The sequence below is a fragment of the Drosophila sechellia genome, chromosome 2L (genome assembly GCF_004382195.2).
Source record: "Drosophila sechellia strain sech25 chromosome 2L, ASM438219v1, whole genome shotgun sequence".
Lineage (NCBI taxonomy): Eukaryota > Metazoa > Arthropoda > Insecta > Diptera > Drosophilidae > Drosophila > Drosophila sechellia.
Genome location: NC_045949.1, coordinates 9939084 through 9959596, shown reverse-complemented (window position 1 = coordinate 9959596; position 20513 = coordinate 9939084). Strand labels below are relative to the sequence as shown.

Sequence of the window (20513 nt, the reverse complement as noted above, 5' to 3'; positions counted from 1 at the left end):
TTTTTCCTTTTTGGGCGCTTGTATGCATGGAATAATTCGCAAGTTTTACGGTATGCTTCGCTTTGATCAAAGGCATTAATATTTTATTTCTTATATATATATGTACATACATACCTATGTGCTACTGACGTCTTATGTTACATGATGCTATGTATCTGGCAAATTGTCTTGTCAACATAAAAAAATAACAAAAAAGTTGGAAAGGAAAGGAAAAATCCCACAGAGAAATGTGGCAAAAGCTTCAAGTGAAGCGTAAAAATTGAAAGGAAACTATGTAAAATAGTGTGTATCTTACTCTGCGGGTTAATTTCTATCGTTACTACGCCCATTGCCCTTTTAACAAGTTTTTAAATTCATCACGCACAATTGGTTTTTTAGGTATATTCTATCTTAAGATATGGTTTCTAGAAATTGGAATAAAAATGGAAAAAAAATAAATAGACTCTGCGGGTTAAGTTCCATCGTTACTAAATTGACCGTTTAACTGTAAAAGAACTTGAAATTCATCACGCACATTTGGTTTTTTTAAGTTAACTGGGGTTATCTTGAGATATATAAATATGTAATTGGGATGGGTTCTTTAAGAATGGTTATGGAATAAATATTTCCATCGTTTTTCACATTATTTCGATATTCATCACGCACATTTGATTTCTATGTCCACTGGGACTATTTCAAGGTGTATTAACATGGGATTGGCTGCTACCCTAGAAATTGGATGTCATGAATCTACAATTTATTTGGCTAACTCGGCTGAAATTGATTTTGGACAGGCTTCCATCTCGCCAACTCATGGGCGCGTTATCTGGACAGCTCTTGGGGGATCGGACAAAGGGAGATATATCTTTTATTTGGCTTTTTAAACAGCAGCCAGCATAACAAAATAAAAGCTCAGCAGGACTAACAAAAACCAGGGGTCACTTTTGCCCGCATACGATTGTTTGGCCTTTTTTTTTTTTGGCCTTTTTTCCTTTGGCCTTTTTTCCTTTGTTTACCAATGAAATGGAATCTCCCTTTTATGGGCGAGCAGTTTATGTGTTTATGTTTTCGACTTATGCGCCAACTGCTTGACCATTTTATTGATTTAGTAGCCTGCTATCATCGGCTTTTGGCCCCCCTATCTCCATCTGTATGTCCATCCCCATCCCTTGGCCCCATTTTATCGGCGAGTGTCGAGTGGATTTTCCATAAAACATGCATTTCCGCAACTCCATTTGGATTTCGCCCTTTTGCCGTCCACTTGACACTTTGCAACTGAGCATTCAATTTCATTGAATTATAGAATTCCCGGAATTGTGCTGCAAATTAATAGGCAATTAACGTCAAGGGCAGAGTCGTAAGCCAGCTGGACTTGTGGTATATACCCTTTTCGAATTATGGCAGGACCTTCGATCGAATCAACGAAATACGCGTGTACATTTAACACTTGTAGTGCGCGGTATGTGTTAATTGATATTATGTGAAAATGCACCGTAAAGGGTATTAAGCTGGCCAGCTTTAAATTGAATTAATTTTTAATATAATCAGTTGAGCCGACGGCGCAATAAATGCATAATTAAAATTAATTTTTGTTTTCAATTGTGGTTTTAATTTGGCCTGATATTCGAAATGCGGCATGCTAAGTGAAAATGTCTTTCACATTTAACAACTAGCAGAGATTCCTTTAGAGATTTTTTAACAATGAGCTGCATAATTCGTACTTTGTACTTATACGGTTGCATAATTGTCTTAATGCAAAAGCGAGCGCACTTATTCAGTTTATTAGTGCCGAATGCGCCACCATCCAACACTGCTGCATACGATTTAATCCCATTTGAGTGCCGACATTGGCCATTAAGCTAAGCCATAAATTCCGAATATTGCCGAACCTATAAAGTACTCAACTTGGTTAAACCGGAGCCAAACGCGCCATAAATTTCAATAAACACCCAATGAGGTATGTAACTATGCGGTTTCGCCAAGGATTCTCTGCCGTGCAAAAGACGAGCTTTTAGCCGCAAATTAAGTGTTTTAATTAGCCCTCTGCCTTTGCATTCTGAATTTCATCGGATATTAGTGTGTGAACGAATTTCAATAGTTGTAAATCATGACTATGATATGGGTACTAGCATTTATCGATTGGCTTCTAGGGAGCTTAGTTGCTATTGACAAATTAATAGATAAATTTATCCTTTCAAAAAACAGTTGTAATAGCTCACAAGAGGCAAGCTTAATAATCAGGGAGTTACACATAAATTCAATAGATTTTAACTTCATATACAAAAGTATATAGCTCACATTTCCGATTGTTGATTCAGATTGATGCAGTGCAGCAAAATAACTCCTTGAAGCCGAGTTAGCTGAACTACTCTCATTATTTTGATAAATTGTTTGCAAAATGTCCTTCAGGGCAACTTTTTTCCACGTAACATAAATAGATGTGCAATTAAGCAAGCTAGCAAGCAACTTCATAGATGCGACCTGTTATGAATACCCATAGACATATAGTAAATGAGTTTCAAGGGTTGGGATTCATGGCATAAATTTATTCATTTAAGCAGACATGGTGCTCTAATTATGCATGAAGCACGGAAAACTAGACGGAAGTCAAAGAAGCTGCGCTGCTTTTCAGAGTCAACGATCCCGATGTAAGAGGCTTCTGAAATGAGATATTTTTAGTGAATTATATGGGAATAGTTCATGTGCCGCCACATTATTGTCTGTGGCAATAAAATCCACCAATTATCCAAATGCATGGAGTGATTTTGTGTTCTGTTTTCAGCAAATGGCGGCAAATGGCAAATGCCGCAGCTCAAGCATAAATTATGACTTGGACCACTTTTCGTGCATTGGGCATAAATCAGAGGAAATACGCATAACCGACATAAAGCATTGCCTACTGCTTTTTTATGCGCCCAAAGTTTGACGGGCATACAATAATTTATTAGCAAACTCAGCGAATTGTAAAGAACGCGGCCGGAAAAACAGGACAGCACCCAGCCAGATTGCCAGGCGGCAAGGACGAGGACGAAGGACGAGGGAGCCGAGCAAATGTGGCTTACAAATTGCCAAAGGCAATCTTACTTCTGCTGCTGCGCTCTGTTTCAAAATTTTCCCGCACTCCATGTCAGCGGTAACTCAATTAGAAAATATAATTATGCCGCAGGAAGCGTTTTCATACGCATTTTCCTACAAAATGAAAAAAGCTTGTTGAAATTAACTTAATTATACTTACGATATGTTGATATGTCTGCACGAGAAGGCTTCCACACTGTCAGATTGCTTAAAAAAAAGGAAAAAATAAAAGAAAAGAGCGTTGAGCAAACGGAAACTGAAATATGAATAAAGTTTGCTGCTCCCTTTTTTTTTATTTATTTTTTTTGCGATAAATAAACATCCAACCCATCACAGGGATATGAAATGAGGGTTGCTTTAATTAAAAATCGCACATCTCATACAAACCGATACAATTTGCATGGGCCAAGGAAAAACTTTTCGGTCTGCAGAATGCATAAAACAATCCCAACACCAATTTACCTTATCAATCAGCAGTTGGCAAGGGGGGAGTGGGTTGATGGCGCTTAATCAAGCGCTAAGTCCGCAACAATCGCACCGAAAACGACCCTTCTCTCAAGTTTTGGCAAGCGTTTTACCTGGCGTAACCTTTAACCTTTCACCTTTTTGGCTGCTGGCGCTATCTAGGATGCGAAGGAAGTTTTTCGCTTCTGTGGCGGTAATTTGTTGTTACACGTGGTAGACCCTGCTGTTTGCTTTTTGGGCGCTCAAATGAGGCGCATCATTAGTTTGCTAGATCTTGATTTTGAGTGCCCTTCCCCTTTTTGGATTCGCGATTTATTATTAATTGGCCGCAGCGCAGAAGAAAGTTTCACCGCCTATTTGTTTTACAAGTTTTTCTCGGTGAAAAACTTTTGTGCCGCGGCGAGAATGTTTCAATTATTAACACTTGTGCGTCCCGCTGCTTCTCACTAAATAATTCAATATTCGGGTTTTACTGCCATTCCTTCCATAAATACTGTACAAATATTTTCTGTTTAATTAAAACTTTATCCATTTCAATTGTGCGACGACTTAAAAGCGTGCTCTTAGAATTTAATATTAAACTCGTTGCTTTTGCCATGGCAGCAAAAAGGAAAAAAACGCAGTTAAAGGAATTTTAAAAACAAATATTCATGCGCATAAGTAAACATGTGGTCATATTGGCAAAGGAAAAAAAAAACGTAAGTTAAGAGCTTTTTATGCCAGCACGAACAATGGATAATTAATTAGAATTTTTATTGATAAATTAATCATAATCCAAAGCTAATAAAAGCAAATACTTGCACGAACTAAAAAAAAGCCATTTGCGCAAAAAGGCAAATAATTTATAATGCCATATTTAATCGTGTTTAATTAATTTGCCAAACCATATTCCTCTTTCGCAGCCAGAATCCAATGGTTTGTCGGCGAGGTGGCAGTAAATTTAAAGAGATTTCATTTGTGGTTTTCAACTGGGCTTAATTGCAGGCCGCCAAACTGTTTATTAAATAAGGCTAAAACGCTGCCGGCGCTGCCCCGGAATTTGTCGCTGCCTCTTTTTTTTTAAGAGGCTTTTCGCACTGCAATTGGAATTGGCAATTGGCAATGCATCTGCATGCCGCATTCATGCCACTTTAATTTGCTTTAGGCCAATGCACACATGCAACTTTAACTGTTGCACGCAAAGTAGTAGGCAACATGCAGCAAATTGGCGATGGATGGCAAACGAGGGGGTCAGCGAAAAGGGGGCCACCGGCCTTTGTCGCCGGCGCCGATCCTCCAAAAGCATCCTCCATTCGCCCCCAGAAATAATAAACATCAATTGCCTAATGCAAACAACCGCAGGAGCTCTTCGTGCTCAGTTCGGTTCAGCACACCCATGCTTATATTCATAGTCTCCCTGACCTCTTACCTACTCAACGGATATGCACTGGGAGAAATAAAGGGATTGAAGTGAGCTTCTCATTTGTAAAGGTGTCTAAAAGTATGCAACGAGCAAGCAAAGTAGGTATAAAGCACTACAAATGGTTGTAAAGGAGTCATATTTCATATGTTAAATTTATTATAAATGAAGTGGTTTTATATACTCTAATTTTCGACTTTTTAATTTTCTACTGCATACTTTTAGACACCTTGTTTATTATTATTTTATTATTTGGATTAAGTTTTTATAAAGCCAAATGAGCAATGTTACCTAAGCCAAACAGTTTTAAGTTTATCCCTTTAAAATACCTAACACTAGTTAGATTTTTCCATCTTACAGATTCATTGAATCTGCTTTGCTTGTACAACTCAGTGAAATTTTCGTTCAGTGCACATTTGTTTGCATTTCTGTTGCTGCTGATTGTTGTTGCTGGCAGCAGCAGCAGAAACGGAAAAAGTGCTCTGTAAATACGCAACGAGACGCGTCGTGTACTCGTAGTATTTAGGCAGTAGTCCTTGCTGGGACTGCCCCGTCCTGCCCCCTCATCACCCACCTATAATTGTGCATTTGAGTGTGTATGGTGTGTGTGTGTGCCGTTTGCCACCGTCTTTTTATGAACTTGTTAACAATCTAACGACCTTTTTGCCCGGCTACCTCATTGTTGGTGTACCCTGGCTGAATTCCGTATGTCGTCGAGTGGCGCATCAAATGTTTGGGCTTAGCAAATATTTGCATACTTTCGGGCTGCTCATGAAAATAACATAATTTGATTTGGTAATGTGATTTTGGCTTGAACAAATGTAAACATATGTTTGCCTTTGCATAGATACCATATTTTTGCAGATTTTTTATATCCCCTGATTTATTGGTATTTAATAGTAGGGCGATACTTAAGCTTCAGGAATCGGTTGGGATTAAATGCAAGAGAAGTGGGTCTTAAATGGCACACAAATATTGCATGAGCCTATTGTCCTAAAAGTATGCAACACAAGGACCATCACTTTCGCCAGCGCTGGCAGGACATAGTTCATTATTTATTCATAGCATTCAGCAGAGAAGTGTTTATGTGGCAAGGTCCTAACTCTGCAAGTAGCTCCACTTTGGGCCACAAATTGGCCAACAGCAAGAGGCATCTTTGAAAAAAAGGGCCCAGTGCCTCACCAAAAAAATAAAAGAAAGAAAAATATGCAAATGTAACTTTTTTGGCCCTGCATAAAAAGAAACTTTTTGATTCAACACAATCTCTAGTTTGAGGTCTGGCAGCCGAAACAAAATTGTCAATATTGTAAACAGATTCCTTTCGACCGAAGCTGATTAGATTGGATCGAAAGTGGGTCGATGGAAGTGGGTGTCCCTGCTCCTCCTGCTCCCATATAATTGCTACTCTTGTTACCGACTCCACACGTGCTGGCCAACTTTTGCATTGCCATTCGATTGGTAACATTTTAAAGCTTATTTGGTTCGGAACGCACGTACCAAACTCCTCGCTTCCCTGGGAGACTAGTTGACCACTAGTCCAGTTGACCAGTCATCCAGCTGACCAGTCCAGTTGACCAGTACCATATTGGCTGTGGGCGGGCAAAATGGCCAGCCTTTGTGTAAATCTTTATTGAACACTCAAATCCTAATTGCACCCAGGGTGATCACTACATGGTAAGTGCGACGTTTGTCCATGTTTGTGAACGGAAAATGGTCAACGAGTCGGTTCATTTGGGGACTGGATGGATAGTTTATAAACGGAAAATGGTAAAATGCTAGTGCTGATTTGTTTTGTTCTCACAAAAGGATTGGGGTCCAATGATGAGTGTTGTCTCTTGCATGATTTTTGGTCAACCCAACTGGAGTTTATGTTCTCTGTTGACCTTGAAGCAGCAGCCTTATCATAATAAGTATTACCCCTATCCAAATTGATTTTCAGATATCCCTTTTCAAAAAGTACTGAAGATATGCCTCGCCTGCAGCTAGACACGAGATAGTCCTTTCTGGGCAGATGGTGTGTAAAAAGTAAACAATAGTTACATTGATTAGGGTCTAATTTTTCCTTAAAGCCCGTACAATTTGCATTTGTATGGACGCATTCTGGAGGGACTTTCATAAATTCGCTCCTGTTTGAGCCATATAAATTTGCTCGGCAGCTGTCGACTTGTATTGCCATGCATATATTAGATGATACCCAAACCCCTTTGTTTTTTTAAGGGTTTAAACTTTTCCTTTTATATACACAATCTTTAGCTTGGAAAACCCTTGTAAAAAAAAGTTGACTAAACAACATTACGCAAGATGGGCGAAGCATGTCATATGTTTATTTATTTTGGTAGCAACGGGTTTGGCAATTTGCTTGAATGGTTGAAGTCACATGAAAAATCCGAGAATAAACAATGCATTAAAATGGCAGACTGCGCATCTATTTTAATGGCTTACAAAAATAATCCATTGGACAGACATAACAGATTTCAATTGCACAATTCCATACAATATTCCACCGAATCTTCTGATGAAAAACAGCATTGATCTGAGCTACATGGCCCCATTAAATAAATAAGACACAAGCAACTTTAAGGAAATGAAAGAAAATATAATCGACGAAGCGAAAAAATGCCCCGCAATAATAAACGATAATTGATAATAACATTTTGCTACCTTCCTTCCGTCGAATAAAATTCGTATATATGTATGTGAAGGGGAAATCAATAAAACCGAAAACATTTGGCCACAATTTCAATTTTGTGGCACGAAAAAGCGGAGAGTCGAATAAGAAGCGCCAGGAAGTGGGAAACATTTCAACAATTTCCGCCCGCCACCGCGTGGAAAAGTGAAAATTTTCATTTTCGCAACTGTCCCCAGTATGGAATGTGCCATTTCTTCGACACCTCCGCACAATTTCTATGCGACTGCACAGCGCGGCGACAAAGTTAGACGAAATGTCATCATTTCCGTTGGGAAAACTGTGCGCGCTCAACCGGCAGCGCCGTGGAAAATGGTTGGGAAAACCGCCGCTTAGTTTTTCCACAGCGGCAAATGATGGCGCTGCCGACTGTCGAGAAAGGTGCAGAAAGGTTAACTAAGAAAGCCATGCAAATGCCTTTTTATTTACCTACAAACTTTGAGCCCACAGAAGGAAAAAAAAGTGGGGAAAACATGATAATATAGAGAATTCCCGGGAATCAAAGAACTCTTTACTGGTCCCAGCCAATCCCTCTTACGGCTCTTAAACGAAGCGTAAAATTGTTAAATGAGTGCGAATGTCTACGGCGAAAAAGGAGCCTGCTCTCCAAGGATCCCAACTTTTCGTCCTTTGACCATTTCGCAGCATACTAAATTATTGATTAACCATGTTGGTCGCCATGCACGATTGCTTCTTAGCTTATATCAACTTTCCATACTCGTAGCTCAAATTGAATTGCTTGGCATGCCCTCGTCCGGATTTCAATCGATTTTCTTAAAAGGAGTTTCTGGGTAACCATTGATTAAACATGGTCTATTGAGATTTAAGGAAGTGTTTTCCTATTAGCTCATTAGTTGTACAGAGAGCTCTTCATTAGGTGTGTAAAAGTAATGCTATTTACATGGCTTTCGTACACAAATGTATTTGAATTCGATCCATATAGCACTCAAAAGCAATCCTTGTGAAAGGTCGTTAAGTATAACTAAAGACTCGAATAGGTCACAGGGAAAACAATAAGCGCATTTTGCGTGATGGAAACCCAACACAAATGATGATGTATCCAGGACAACGGAATGGAGCCACATTGATATTGATGGCGATGATAACGACTATTATGTTACAAAACAAGACAGGGATGTCGTAATAAGTTATGTTGGCCAACTGAGGGACCCACAGTTTGTCCTCCAGTTTTCACCTGTTAAAGACAAAGTGGCCTCATATATATCCTTACTTTCTGGGAATTGCATTTGGCAAGCAAAGAGTCGAGTGAAGCAGTTAAATTGAATTTGTTTGCTTTGGTTAAAGGAAAAGAAAACTAGTTTGTGGTTCTAATTGATACTACGAATACAAATAAACCTCTTTGCACAGCTGCCCGAGCATTCAATTTTGAGTTTCAGGGCAAACATGTTGTCAAATGTATGAAAAGAAATGCTGAACCGACGAAAGAATTAGCCAAAGAATTCTGTTTAGGGTCCTTATATAAATGGTTGATATAATTGTTCATGTTTACTGTCTACTTATAAAGTATTTTATCTAAAAAACATATAACTCTAGTAGTAAGTAACAATTGGGGGTACAGACTTAAGTATTTTCGAAACTAGTAATTAAAACGAGGTTGTAATGGCTGCTGCGTGGTAAGAGTTCCAACATTTAGGAACAATATCTCTTATCCTACTAACTAATATCCGAAACTTTACAAAATCCACTTCTGCTGAAGCCTTTAAAAGTCTTTATCCCATCCGCTCAGTTCCTCCGGTGGCTCATAGTCGTTCTCAACTCCCGAAGGACCAAAATATTGCAAGTCGGTCCAACTCTTCAAAGGTCTTTTGATGGGCGATGGCAATTGCTTAAGTTTCAGTCTCTGCCAGTCGAGACTTTCGAACCAACTATGCCGCTTGATATCCGCGATTCCCTTGCGCTGATATCCCAGTCTTTCCGCCGGAAGTTGCTTGCAGAGATGCCGCACCAGGTGCTGTGCGGATTTGGGTATGCGCGATGGCATGTGGATGACATCGATGCCGCTGAGGATTTGCTGATAGATCTTGATCTGGTTAACGCCCCTGAAGGGCGTTTTTCCAACCAGAAGTTCATATACCAGAATTCCCAGTGCCCAATAGTCGACGGCGCGATCGTGTCCTCGATCCAGGATTATCTCGGGTGCCACGTACTCCGGTGTACCAGCAAATGTGTTGGTCTTCTCATTTTGTCGCACAAATTTGGCAAATCCAAAATCGACCTGGAAGCAAATGAATATTTTTGTTATTTCTAATAATTTTAGATCGTTAAAGGTTGTAAAATCCATATAAAGCTGTATAAAGCTGAATATAAAGCTCCACTTTTAGCACATATATAAATATGGCCTTACATTTCATTAGGGTTGCCAAGGGTTTCATACTTTTATACACTATTTCAGACGTTACTTTTAGTTTTAAACCATCTAGGTAGTTCTGTTACTACTAGTAAGCATATAAATACCAGTTTGCAATAGCCATCGGTGCCCAGCATCAGATTCTCTGGCTTCAAGTCCCTGTAGATGAAGTGGTGGGAGTGCAAATAGTCAAAGGCCTCGACGACACAGCCCGCTATAAATTTGGCGGTCTTCTCATCGAAGTACTGGCGCTTTGACATCACCGTCCATACATCACCGCCCATGCAGGCCTCCATTAGGAAGTAAACGTATTTGTCATTGCGGTACGTGCGATACAGTCTGAAATAAAATGTAACAAATTACTTTATTTATATCTCGACGGAGTCAAGAGCTTGAGTTACGACGCACTGTACTATGAAGGGCGATTGGCGGCACTTGATCATAACGTTCTTCTCGTTGTAAACGTGCTCTATTTGATCTTGCTTGACCACCTCGATTTTCTTGATGATCTTCAGGGCCAACGCCTGTTGGTTGTAGGCCACCAGATCCACACGTCCAAAGGCGCCGCAGCCCAGCGTGGCTATCTTCTTCAGCTCCGAGATGGCCACCTGGGAGTACTCGTTGTCGAACTCCAGGGATTTGTTGCTGGATCGACCACTCGTATCGTTGCGTTGACTACTGGGCTTCTCGCGCAGCTGCTTTATGGTTCCCAAATAGCTAATGAAGGCTCTAGAATTGAATGGATGGAATGTGAGGAACGTATTTGAGACAAAGTAACCTGTTCCGAACTCACTCTCTGTCCAGCATGAGGACCTCGGTGCCCGGTGCATCCGCATAGACACTGGCCTGTCGCACATCCGCATTGAGCAGGGCCTGTTCCCCGAAGTAGTCACCTCGCTTTCGATTCGCCACAATCTGCTCCTGCTGCTGGTCGTCCCGCTTCTTTATGGTCACAGTTCCGCACCGGATGATGTAGAACTCGTTGCCCAGCTCACCTTCGCGGACAATACAGCTGTCGGTCTCGTAGAATTTCTGAAATACAATAGGAGCAACTAAGTTTGGGGTGGCATGGCAACGATAGCTATGATAATGGATTACCCGCTGCAGAAGATCCACGACTTTGAGCAACAAACTCTGGTCGAACTCCTGCAGGAATGGAGCGGAGCGCAGGAACTGTAGGTTCTCCTCGCGCTCCCTGGACCCCGAGATTTGCATGATGGCCCGGAAGGTTTCGCGTGCGATTTTCCAAACGCGTGCATCGGTGGCAGCTAAGAAAAGGACACTCTGATTTATATACAATTCCTTTTTTTTTTTGTTTTCCAAACTTGAGAACTTACCCTCTACGGACGCCTGACGCGGAGCATTGTAGAGAATGGCCAGCTCACCGAACACGGTGGCCGGTCCAAAGCTGGCCACCAGTTGGCCACCACGGATGACATCGTACTGGCCCTCGGCGGAGACATATATCTCGGAACCCTCCTCGTGCTCCCGGATGATGAGGTTGTGCTTCCTGTAGCTGGCCGGGGCCATTGCATTGATAACCATCTCCTTGCGCTCCTTGTCCATTAGATTATTGAGGAAATCATTGCGCTCAATGGCCGTTCGTATGAGATTGCGTGTGCTGTGGATCGGATACATTGGGTAATAATCAGCGGATTGTTTGTTTGTTTGTTCGTTTGTCTCTAATTCGGCATTGGACACCATCCTGCTGTGGTGATGTTACTCACCCTTCGTCCTTTGCAATAGATTCGATTTCAATGTCGCCCTGAATGGGAAAATTGGGACGGACATAGATGAGGCCACCTTCCACGCGATGGGTTTTTGGTGTCGAGGAATCGCTGGACTTGTGACTCTCGCCGCCCTCCTCTGCTCCTGCAATTTGATCCTTTTGGTGTTTGTGTGTGAAATTGCCGAAAAAAAAGGAATTAGATAGTGCAAATGATAAGAGTAACGATTGTATTTCTTTTTAATAGGAGGTTTTGTTAGCCTAAGAAATGGCATTTGCTTTAATGAAAATATTTAGAAAGTCTTTAAGTTTCACTACCGAAGATCTTTGGAGGGATGGAAACAAAGGTACTCCTGAATATAAACGTTAAGCAGCGTTATTGCGGTACTGGAGCAACATACTCCTTCGGAATGGAGCTATCTAAGCACCTATTAGCCACAGGCTGTCCATGGAACGGCTCCCAGGAAGCCGAGGGAACGGTTCTTTCGGTGGCCAAAAAGTTTGCGATTCGTGTCTGTTGGCGAACAATTAACGTTTAACTTGTTTTCACAAGTGTGCTGGGCTGTGCACGGCTCAATTGCAACCAGCTGTTCCGTGTTTCGGTCTCCCCCACTTGAGTCCTGGGGCAATAAAAGGTCAGTGGCAGGAGTGGGAGGGGATGTGGTGGAACCCCCACACGAAAGTTGCATCAAACAGTAAATGGAGTGTAGCTTTCCGACAGTTAGACACACTCACAGGATGTCAGTGACTGCAAGTTTCTGGGCATTTGAATGTACTCAATGCCAAACGCAGTTATTGGTTTTCCCAGTTTGCATAACTAGCTACAATTGAAGGTAACTGGGAAGTTTTCACTTTAGTGACAATTTAGAAATTATTATTGAACAAAATCTGCAGCTAAGCTCGTTAACTTTTCCCCTCAATTAACGAAATTATTCAAAGTGTGTGTCTATTTAATAATAATTGTGATTAATTAGTATATCTATTCAGTCTAACCATTCGTATGCAAGCCAATATTATTCGAAAATTATGCATCCATCAAGGATCAAGTAGGTGGAACGGTAGGTAGGTCACTTCCTACATCCCTACCACTCCCCCCCCTCTAGTCTATAAATGTGGCACAGCCTCGGGCACTTCTATTCCGGAAGAACCGCAGAGTTCTGGGCACTTTGCTGGTGATGTCATTTGGCAAGCCACCTCATTACTTACTTGACTATTCGTAGCATCCTGCTGGATCTCTTGCTGCTGCTGCTCCTGCTGCTGCGGTCGCTCCACGCTCCGTTTCTTGCGCAGATGGAGCGGCGTTCCGGGGACGAGGAGTTCCGGAGGCAACGGCGGTGCTGGCGGTATGTTAATATCGGGCATCGTGGACACACGTCGGCGACGCTGGCTGTCCGTCTGGCTCTTGGCCAGATAATTGAGTGACACGTTGCTGGAGCTCTTGGCGCGGGACGGAGCCTGGAGTGCTTGCTGGTTCCCCCTGGAATCGTGTTTCCTGTCCTGTTCCCGTTCCGGTTGCTCCTGTGGCAGGACGCCATTTGTCTGTTTGGCGGCACTGCTGCTGCTGCTGCTGTTGTTGTTGTTGTTGGCATCGCTACTCTGGCAGGACAAGGTGTCATCCGTTTGCTGGGGGCTTAGTTCCTGCGTGTGACCAATGAAAAACTTTACAGGACCCTCGGTCACAGGTGTTGTGGCTATGGAGGTGCTCGAGGGTGTGTCATCGTCATCGTCGTGGGCGACGCCCTCATCAATTATGCCATTCACATTCACTTTGAGTTTTGACTTGCCGCCGCCATCGACGACATCGACATGTGCATTAGCACCCGGCTGCAACGCCACCCGCTCCCCCAGTGAATCCTTGCCATCTCCAGCATCCCGAACATCCTCGATCTCGATGCTGGGCACCTCGGTGGGCAAGGCGGTGGGCCGACGCTCTTTGACTGGTTTTAATTTCGAACTTGAGCGTGTGACATTAATTGCACTGCCGCCGGATGGGCATGCATCCTGCGCCTGCAGTTTGTCCTTGTTGGAGCGGAACTTCCGCTCCTGGACGCCATTGTTTGCGCTGCCATTTTCGGCAACCGACTGCAGGGTCCACCTGGCGGGTGCGGGCGGTGAGCCGGGTGGCTGCTGTCTGAGGCGCTGAAGTTTGGCCTAAAGCACCAATGGAATCCACCAAAACAGCCAAACAAGACAAACACAGCGGTGCAAAAGTTCGGTGGAGGTGTTGCCAAGTGGTCGTGTGTTGGGTGTTGGTGCGATGTGGTATATATATATATATATATATATATTTACAAGTGTTTCGTGCCGATATTATTGTGTACACCACCGTTTGAATCGTTTGAAAGTATAAGAAACATACAAGCATGTGTGCAAATATTAGTCGAGTCCCAATAAACAGGTGGAGCAGGTACATAAAGTGCAGGTGCGAGGTTTCTGGGCTCTGGGATCTGGGCTCTGGTTTTTGGTTACTGGGATACTCACCTCACTGGCACTCGGAGTGACGATGGGCGAGTACAGTGGCTTCTCCTCGCGACGGATGTACTGGCCAATTTGCTGAAAAAAAACAATACATTTCTAATTTATTTATAACAAATTTAAGCACAAACAAATATTAAACAAACCACCTTTTTGGAAAACGCTTTATTGGTTCCATGCAAACATTGAAATCATCAACAAAAGCCTTTTGATTGGCCTCACTTATCACTAATATTTACTTTTCATGACATATTCATAGTTATATTGCGATGACAAATGCTCCTGAATACAACTGCATCTGGCTATCTGTTTATTTTAATCAGAACAAATACAAGTTAAATTAGCTAACAAAAATAAGTTCGGCTGTCCAAAATACTTTTAAAAAATATCAGTATTTTGAGTTCTTTTTTATAAACTCAAAAAGTACTTTAAAAATATCAATATTTTGAGTCCAGTTTTATCAACTTAAAAAATACTTTAAATATCAATATTTTGAATACAGTTTTATCATCAATTTTAAATGCATAGCTCCATCTTCGCTAGTTTTCGTTCTCCACATAAACAAAATATATTTTTTGAACTTAGTACTAATTAATCTATTTGTTTTTAATGACCAATGTTAAATTTTCATTAACTCGCATGTTCCACTGACCAAATTTATTTGGCATCGTGTTTGTGTCATGTTTATTTTGATCATATATCGGTTTACGTAAAAGCAATCTGATGCCGAACATAATTTTGTACTTTCGAACTGCCCACTTCTGGGCTGTCAGCTTAAGCCCCCCAAATAGGCCGATAATAGCCAATTTCCATTGTGATTTTCCGCTTTCCATAAGGGGCATTTTACACTCGGTGCGCACTAAAGCTGTCCATTGTGTTCCCCTTTCGACCTTTCGACCTTTCGACCTTTCAACACGTCAGTTAGGGATTCACCGTGAATTGGGCCAGATTGATCGGCTTACGATGCCGATGAACTGGGCTTTTGAGCGAATCTCACGAGCTTCCATTTCTTATTTACAAACTTATTATTCCATTTCGACTTCAGACATGTGACCTCTTCAAAAATGAAAAACTTTTGACACGACTGCTGGTGTTGGTTGCTTGTGTGTCGTAAAAGTAATTTTATGTGCGCTTTTTTGTTTTTTTTTGTTTTTCGCAACAAATGTTGAAAATGAAAATAGATCAGACAGCTATGATTTGTGCCTGACATAAGTCATAATTTCGTTGAATTTATTACGGGCTTTGAGTTTTTCTATTTTGAAAATGCTACCTAGAATTTATTGCAGCTTTTTAGCATTTTTAATTGAAAGTGCCTAAAGAGTAGTAAAATAGGGAACTGCAGTCTTTATTTGAAGTTCGAATTGCAAAGGTTTTTTATGCCCACATTGGGTTAGTCTCGAAATACTTAGTATACCCTTTCCAAAGTCATTACAACTATGGTAAGCAACTTTTATTGTTTCTGTAGATATAATCCATACTATTTTGAAAGAAACTATTTTGCTCACTTTTTTCCCGGTGTATTTTTTAAATGTATCTGTAATGTTTGCCAACTTAACTCAGCTGAAAATCATTTCCATCTTATCTTTAATTGGCACGGTTCTAATGAAATATTCAAGCCCGTGTTTTGGCTGGCCTGGTGTGGGCATAAATAAACTCGTGTCAATTTGCCAGCCGCCTGGTTGGATCTGCTTTGATATGCTAATCGACCTAAACGACGGCATTTTGACAGGTTTTCCGTTTTCCCACGGAACCCCCGAATTTTGCTTTTCAGCCGATAAAGTCACCGATAACGTAGCTTCTGCACTCGCAGGGGAAGTTTTCTTCTTTTTTTTTTTTTCTGGCTGCCTTGAAAGGATTCTTCTTGCTGGCTCCAAAGTCTGCGTCATTTCACGAATTCCTCCCCGGGGGCACTTGGCCCCTCCCCCCGTTCGAGGGCCCCAAAAACATTTCGCAGTTATTTAGAATTACTGTGACGTGTAAGTTGTGCGTGCAATCACGTTCATTTCAGCCTAGAACCATGTCAGTGCTCCACCTCCTCCTGCTCCTCCACCTCCTGTGATAAAAATACGACAGATACAGATGTTTCCATAGATAGCTACGCATCCGACGGATCCTGCATATTTATACGTCATTTGAAGCTCCGGCTGCAAGATGCTCTGGTTGCTGGATTTATGCATGAGCTCCATCCTTCCAGCGATGGATCCAGCACAGCATCCCAACCACATCTATTTATATGCATGCTTATCATATTTTTGCATACCTAATGCCAACTCGTCGCAGAATGTTTGTTATTGATGAAAAGCCAAGATTGCAGATAGTCAAGTACCTAGCAAATAGATGTATTAGCACAAGTAGTGGGGTAGCATGTGGCCAGCTCCTGAATACTATTCCAAATCATTCATTCATTAAAAAGGTTGTTTGTTTATGTGTATATGGTGTTTTTGCAAAAGTGGTTGGATTATAAAAAAAAAAAGTTTCTTGTATATCTGTTAAAATTCTCAATGAGCTTTGAAACTATTTCCCCAATGCAAAAGCCAATGGGAAATCAGCCATCGGCACTCGTGTTTTTCCCTCAGGTGTTTGTACTTTTTTCCTCTTTTAAGATAAGCCAGTTAAAAAGTGAACGTCATGGACACAAAATTCGTGATAAGACCAAAACTAGGTTTCGCTCCAAACACATTTCATCGTGATACCCTGTTTATTCAGGGAGCGCAAGTTCATTTCCGATCATAAAAGTACACATGAAATCATCAGATAATGAAACACTAATACTTCGATTTGGATGTTCAAATCGGTCAGAAATGGAAGTGATATCATGGGTTTACCTTATTTCTTATTGGTTTACTGCATATAATAAAGGTACGTGCCATAAAAGTGACTTATCAGGGGTTTCCAAATAATTTATATATATAACAGATTAACGTTTAGTTTGAACAGGAGCAGTAATTAGTAATATAATGCAATAGCTCAATTTAAGAGCAAATAAATAATATTTAACGATTGGACTAGTTTCTTTGCATTGGGTATCTCTTCGGTCGAAATGGTCCCATTTTATTCACTGTTATTTATGGTTTTCTCTCGCCGCCCCGATTAACTCAATTAAGCACTTGATGAACTTATCAGTCGACTTATCAGACAAGTGCAATACTAAATACTAAGTACTAAAGCGGAACTCACCACGGGACTATCATGTGTGTTGAGTATCGTATCGGTGTTCTCATCTTCGGCGGGCGTGAATTTGTTTTTGCTGCGATGATGGAAAAGTCGGGGAAAGCAGGCCATAATGCACTGGAATCACCAGGTATGCGTATCCGTCTAGATAATATCTTTGATTCGGACCAATCTTTTGATCGCATTCGTTGTCAACTTGGTTTTTATCTCAACTCGTTCGCTGCATGTGTGGGTTAAACACTTTGATTACCCCGGCCATATTCCCTGATTTATGGCCAAGGATTTAATTGCGGCTATAAATTTGTTGTGTTCGGTTGCAATTGTGGCGGATTATGTATGCTTCGATTGTGATTGGTCTACGAATCGATTTACTTCGTCAGTATAACACTTATTGGCTTTAAATTGATAAGCTCAATGTTCGATATCTTTTTTATTCCACAAATTATCTTATCGCATTTCGAAACTTAAAAGAAGTGCGCTGATATGTCGGGAAACTTAATTTCATTTTACATTTGATTAAATACATGTATTAGGCAATAACGCATTGTAGCTACTTGGCTAAGACTGTAATACCGATTTGACAAGCTAGCTATTTTATTTGCAGTGCACTAAATCCAGTAGTATCTAGGATGCTATTGCCAAAAACTCGAAGTACGCAGTGAAAAGACAACGAGCCAGATACTCAGCAGCTTTCAGTTGGCCATCAAAAACAAAGGACCTCGCAGAATGCCAGTTGACCACATCGGTTTATCAACTGTCCCAGAAAACCGGGAGAAGCATTTGCTTTGCATCTGATAAATTTGTTTGTGGAACAAAAGTTTCAAAGTTCAAAAATTATGCGCATCGTCAACTGGCTGCTTTAATTACCGCTCACAGCGAATTGCTACCAATTTTGTCGGTTTTTGTTTCACGGCCAACAAGAAACGCTGTGAGTCACACAGTATGCTTGCTGGCTTTTATCATTTTTGGTCTTATCGTCTCCAAATGCCTAATTGTTTTCTATTTATGCGGGGGGATTTCATTGTTTGGCCAAGAGCTCTAAGGCAAATGCCCCAAAGAATGCCAACGATACTTGGCTTGGGGGCTATGCCATTATCACAGCCCCAACTTCGGTGTACTAACCAAGTTCAGGCTAGTGCCTTAAAAATCACATACCCCTTACATACGAGCACTCTCCTATAGCTAGCTGCGTTTTATCAACCAATAATTGTGCTATATTTCCTTATACGATTTGTCGATAACGCCGAACAACATTGGAAAAATAAAGAACTGCCCGTTGCGCGCTCGTTTCCACATGATTTGCTTGGGAAATACAAATAAAAATTGTACAAAATGGTACAAAATAGTACATAGAACAAGCTGAAACATTGGCCAAAGTAATGGCAACAGCTATATCAACAATAGCGACTAGAGAAAGGCCGGAATGAATTGGCGGAGCCGCCAGTCACGAGTCACTCATTTACATTAATTTATTGACATTTCGTTTGCAGTTATCAGCACACTTCTCTTCGCTTCTTTATTTGTTGTTCTTTGCTGGCTTAAATGTTGCCATTTCATTGCATTTTATAATGAAGCTATTGCCTGATTCTGTTACTTTTCAGTTTTGATTTGGTTTATAGCTCGCTAGCACGTTAGCCACGAATTTTCGGCGCTGCGATAAGATTTAATGGCCAGAGTAAAGTTCACATAATTGGTCAGTTTTACAAGGCATTTCGAAAAGTGTGTCACTTAAGGTAGAAAAAAACCCAAAACTGACCAACCTCGTAATTTTCTTAAAATGTTTTAAAATGGACTGACGCACGAGGCACTTTTTCGCGAATAAAACACTCAAATGTTTCCACGAAGTTGTCAGCCATATCTTTTGATTAGATATCAATATCAAGAACTTCAAGATGATTGATACATTTGTTGACTGTCAATTTGTCAAATAGCATGGAAATGAATTTTTTTCACTTTTATTCACCATTAGAACTCAACAACTTCTACATCTTTTCACTTTTCAAAACCAACCATCGAACCACTTGAGTTGAGCACGCAAAACGGGCATGTCAAATGACCACAGAAATACAAATGTGGGGCGGGGAGGGGCTTTTAAGAGCAATTGTGGCTCTTCACTTCCCAAAAAAACTCCATTTCCGATGGGGTCAGCTCATTTTACACCATTCGCACGTAACAATTTCCGCTCCACGAGGGCCATTCATCGGCTGAATCACTTGGCGTATACGCGATATTGTGAATACTGCCGCCCGGATTCGTAAACCTTCCGCACACCTGCCGCCGTGGAGGCTGATAACTCGACTAATTTAACGCGGCCAATTTAAATTGGCAATTTGCTCGACGCCCCAACTGCGACTGCGACTGCGATGCCAACGGTGACTGCGACCGAATCGGCCAACTGGCTTTATGTTTATCGGTATCAGTTCAGTTCAAGTGCCTGCCTAGTGGCCTTATCTATGGAGAAGTGTTGGGCATGCCAGGCGTCACTGTTTACGCGATACGTTTTTTTTGGGCCCACCGCCCCACGCATGGAAGTGGGCCAAAAGGGGGTTAGGACCAAGAGTAATTGGAATAAGCAAATACCAGCGAACTTATCTGGCCGAAACGAGCTGCTTCCTATGGTGAAAGTTAAACACAGCCATTCGTTTATGGGGCTGCAAGAAATGCAGCAAATTTTTATAAATAGCTATACATTTTTACAGCAAAAACACTTTAATAGCTATTTAATCAAACTCCCATTGCCAATATATCACTAAACAATGCTGTTTACACTTTGTATTCCATTGTACATCTGGCGTATTAAACAGTGCTGTTTTAACATGTTTTCCAATTTTATATTTTCTTTAGTAAAATAATACGTGTTTTTTATAAATATTTATTTCTAATGACCCACTTTTATACTTTTCATTTTCAGCATTTGTGTTTACATATATAAAAGTTATTGTGTTTCTTTTTTACTATATTTATTTTGCAGCATTAATTTCATTTTGATTAAAATGGTATTTCTGAACACTTTCATTAGTAAGTGGTCATTATAACACCATTTCGTATGCCATACAAAAGTTTTGGCACTCGGAAGTCAAACTTTATATTAAATAGAATGCCGCTCAAAAGTTTGGCGAAAGGGTAAACGAGATGTCACGCTCTCACCTTTCGAAAAATATGTAAATCA

The 20513-nt window shown here is 41.0% G+C and overlaps 2 protein-coding genes across 5 annotated transcripts in view; one reads left to right on the top strand and one right to left on the bottom strand.

The window, feature by feature from the left end:
- The window catches only part of LOC6611912, a 103056-nt gene that overhangs the window by 8460 nt on the left and 74083 nt on the right, over positions 1–20513 (top strand). The window lies entirely within an intron of this gene.
- On the bottom strand, positions 9065–19657 carry LOC6611919 (cGMP-dependent protein kinase 1). 4 transcript variants are annotated; one of them, XM_032713984.1, is made up of 11 exons: positions 19308–19657; positions 17351–17700; positions 14180–14251; positions 12905–13849; positions 11700–11857; positions 11310–11593; positions 11071–11240; positions 10766–11004; positions 10381–10701; positions 10080–10311; positions 9065–9840 (listed from the first exon to the last, which is right to left on the bottom strand). In XM_032713984.1, exons 2-11 carry the CDS (start codon positions 17453–17455, stop codon positions 9325–9327), a joined length of 3042 nt encoding a protein of 1013 aa, XP_032569875.1. In that variant the 5' UTR covers positions 17456–17700; positions 19308–19657; the 3' UTR covers positions 9065–9324. The 4 variants fall into 4 exon arrangements, with proteins under 4 accessions (XP_032569875.1, XP_032569874.1, XP_032569876.1 ...); XM_032713983.1 differs by having other exon boundaries at positions 17351–17822; positions 19355–19657; XM_032713985.1 differs by having other exon boundaries at positions 19355–19657.

Excerpts from the sequence above, each read along its gene's own strand:
- LOC6611919 (XM_032713984.1), bottom strand. The coding sequence starts at position 17,455 with ATGGCCTGCTTTCCCCGACTTTTCCATCATCGCAGCAAAAACAAATTC. Across the intron at positions 14,252-17,350 it reads ACACACATGATAGTCCCGTG|CAAATTGGCCAGTACATCCG; the intron begins GTGAGTTCCGCT and ends GTTTTTTTTCAG. Across the intron at positions 11,241-11,309 it reads GCGTCAGGCGTCCGTAGAGG|CTGCCACCGATGCACGCGTT; the intron begins GTAAGTTCTCAA and ends TCCTTTTCTTAG.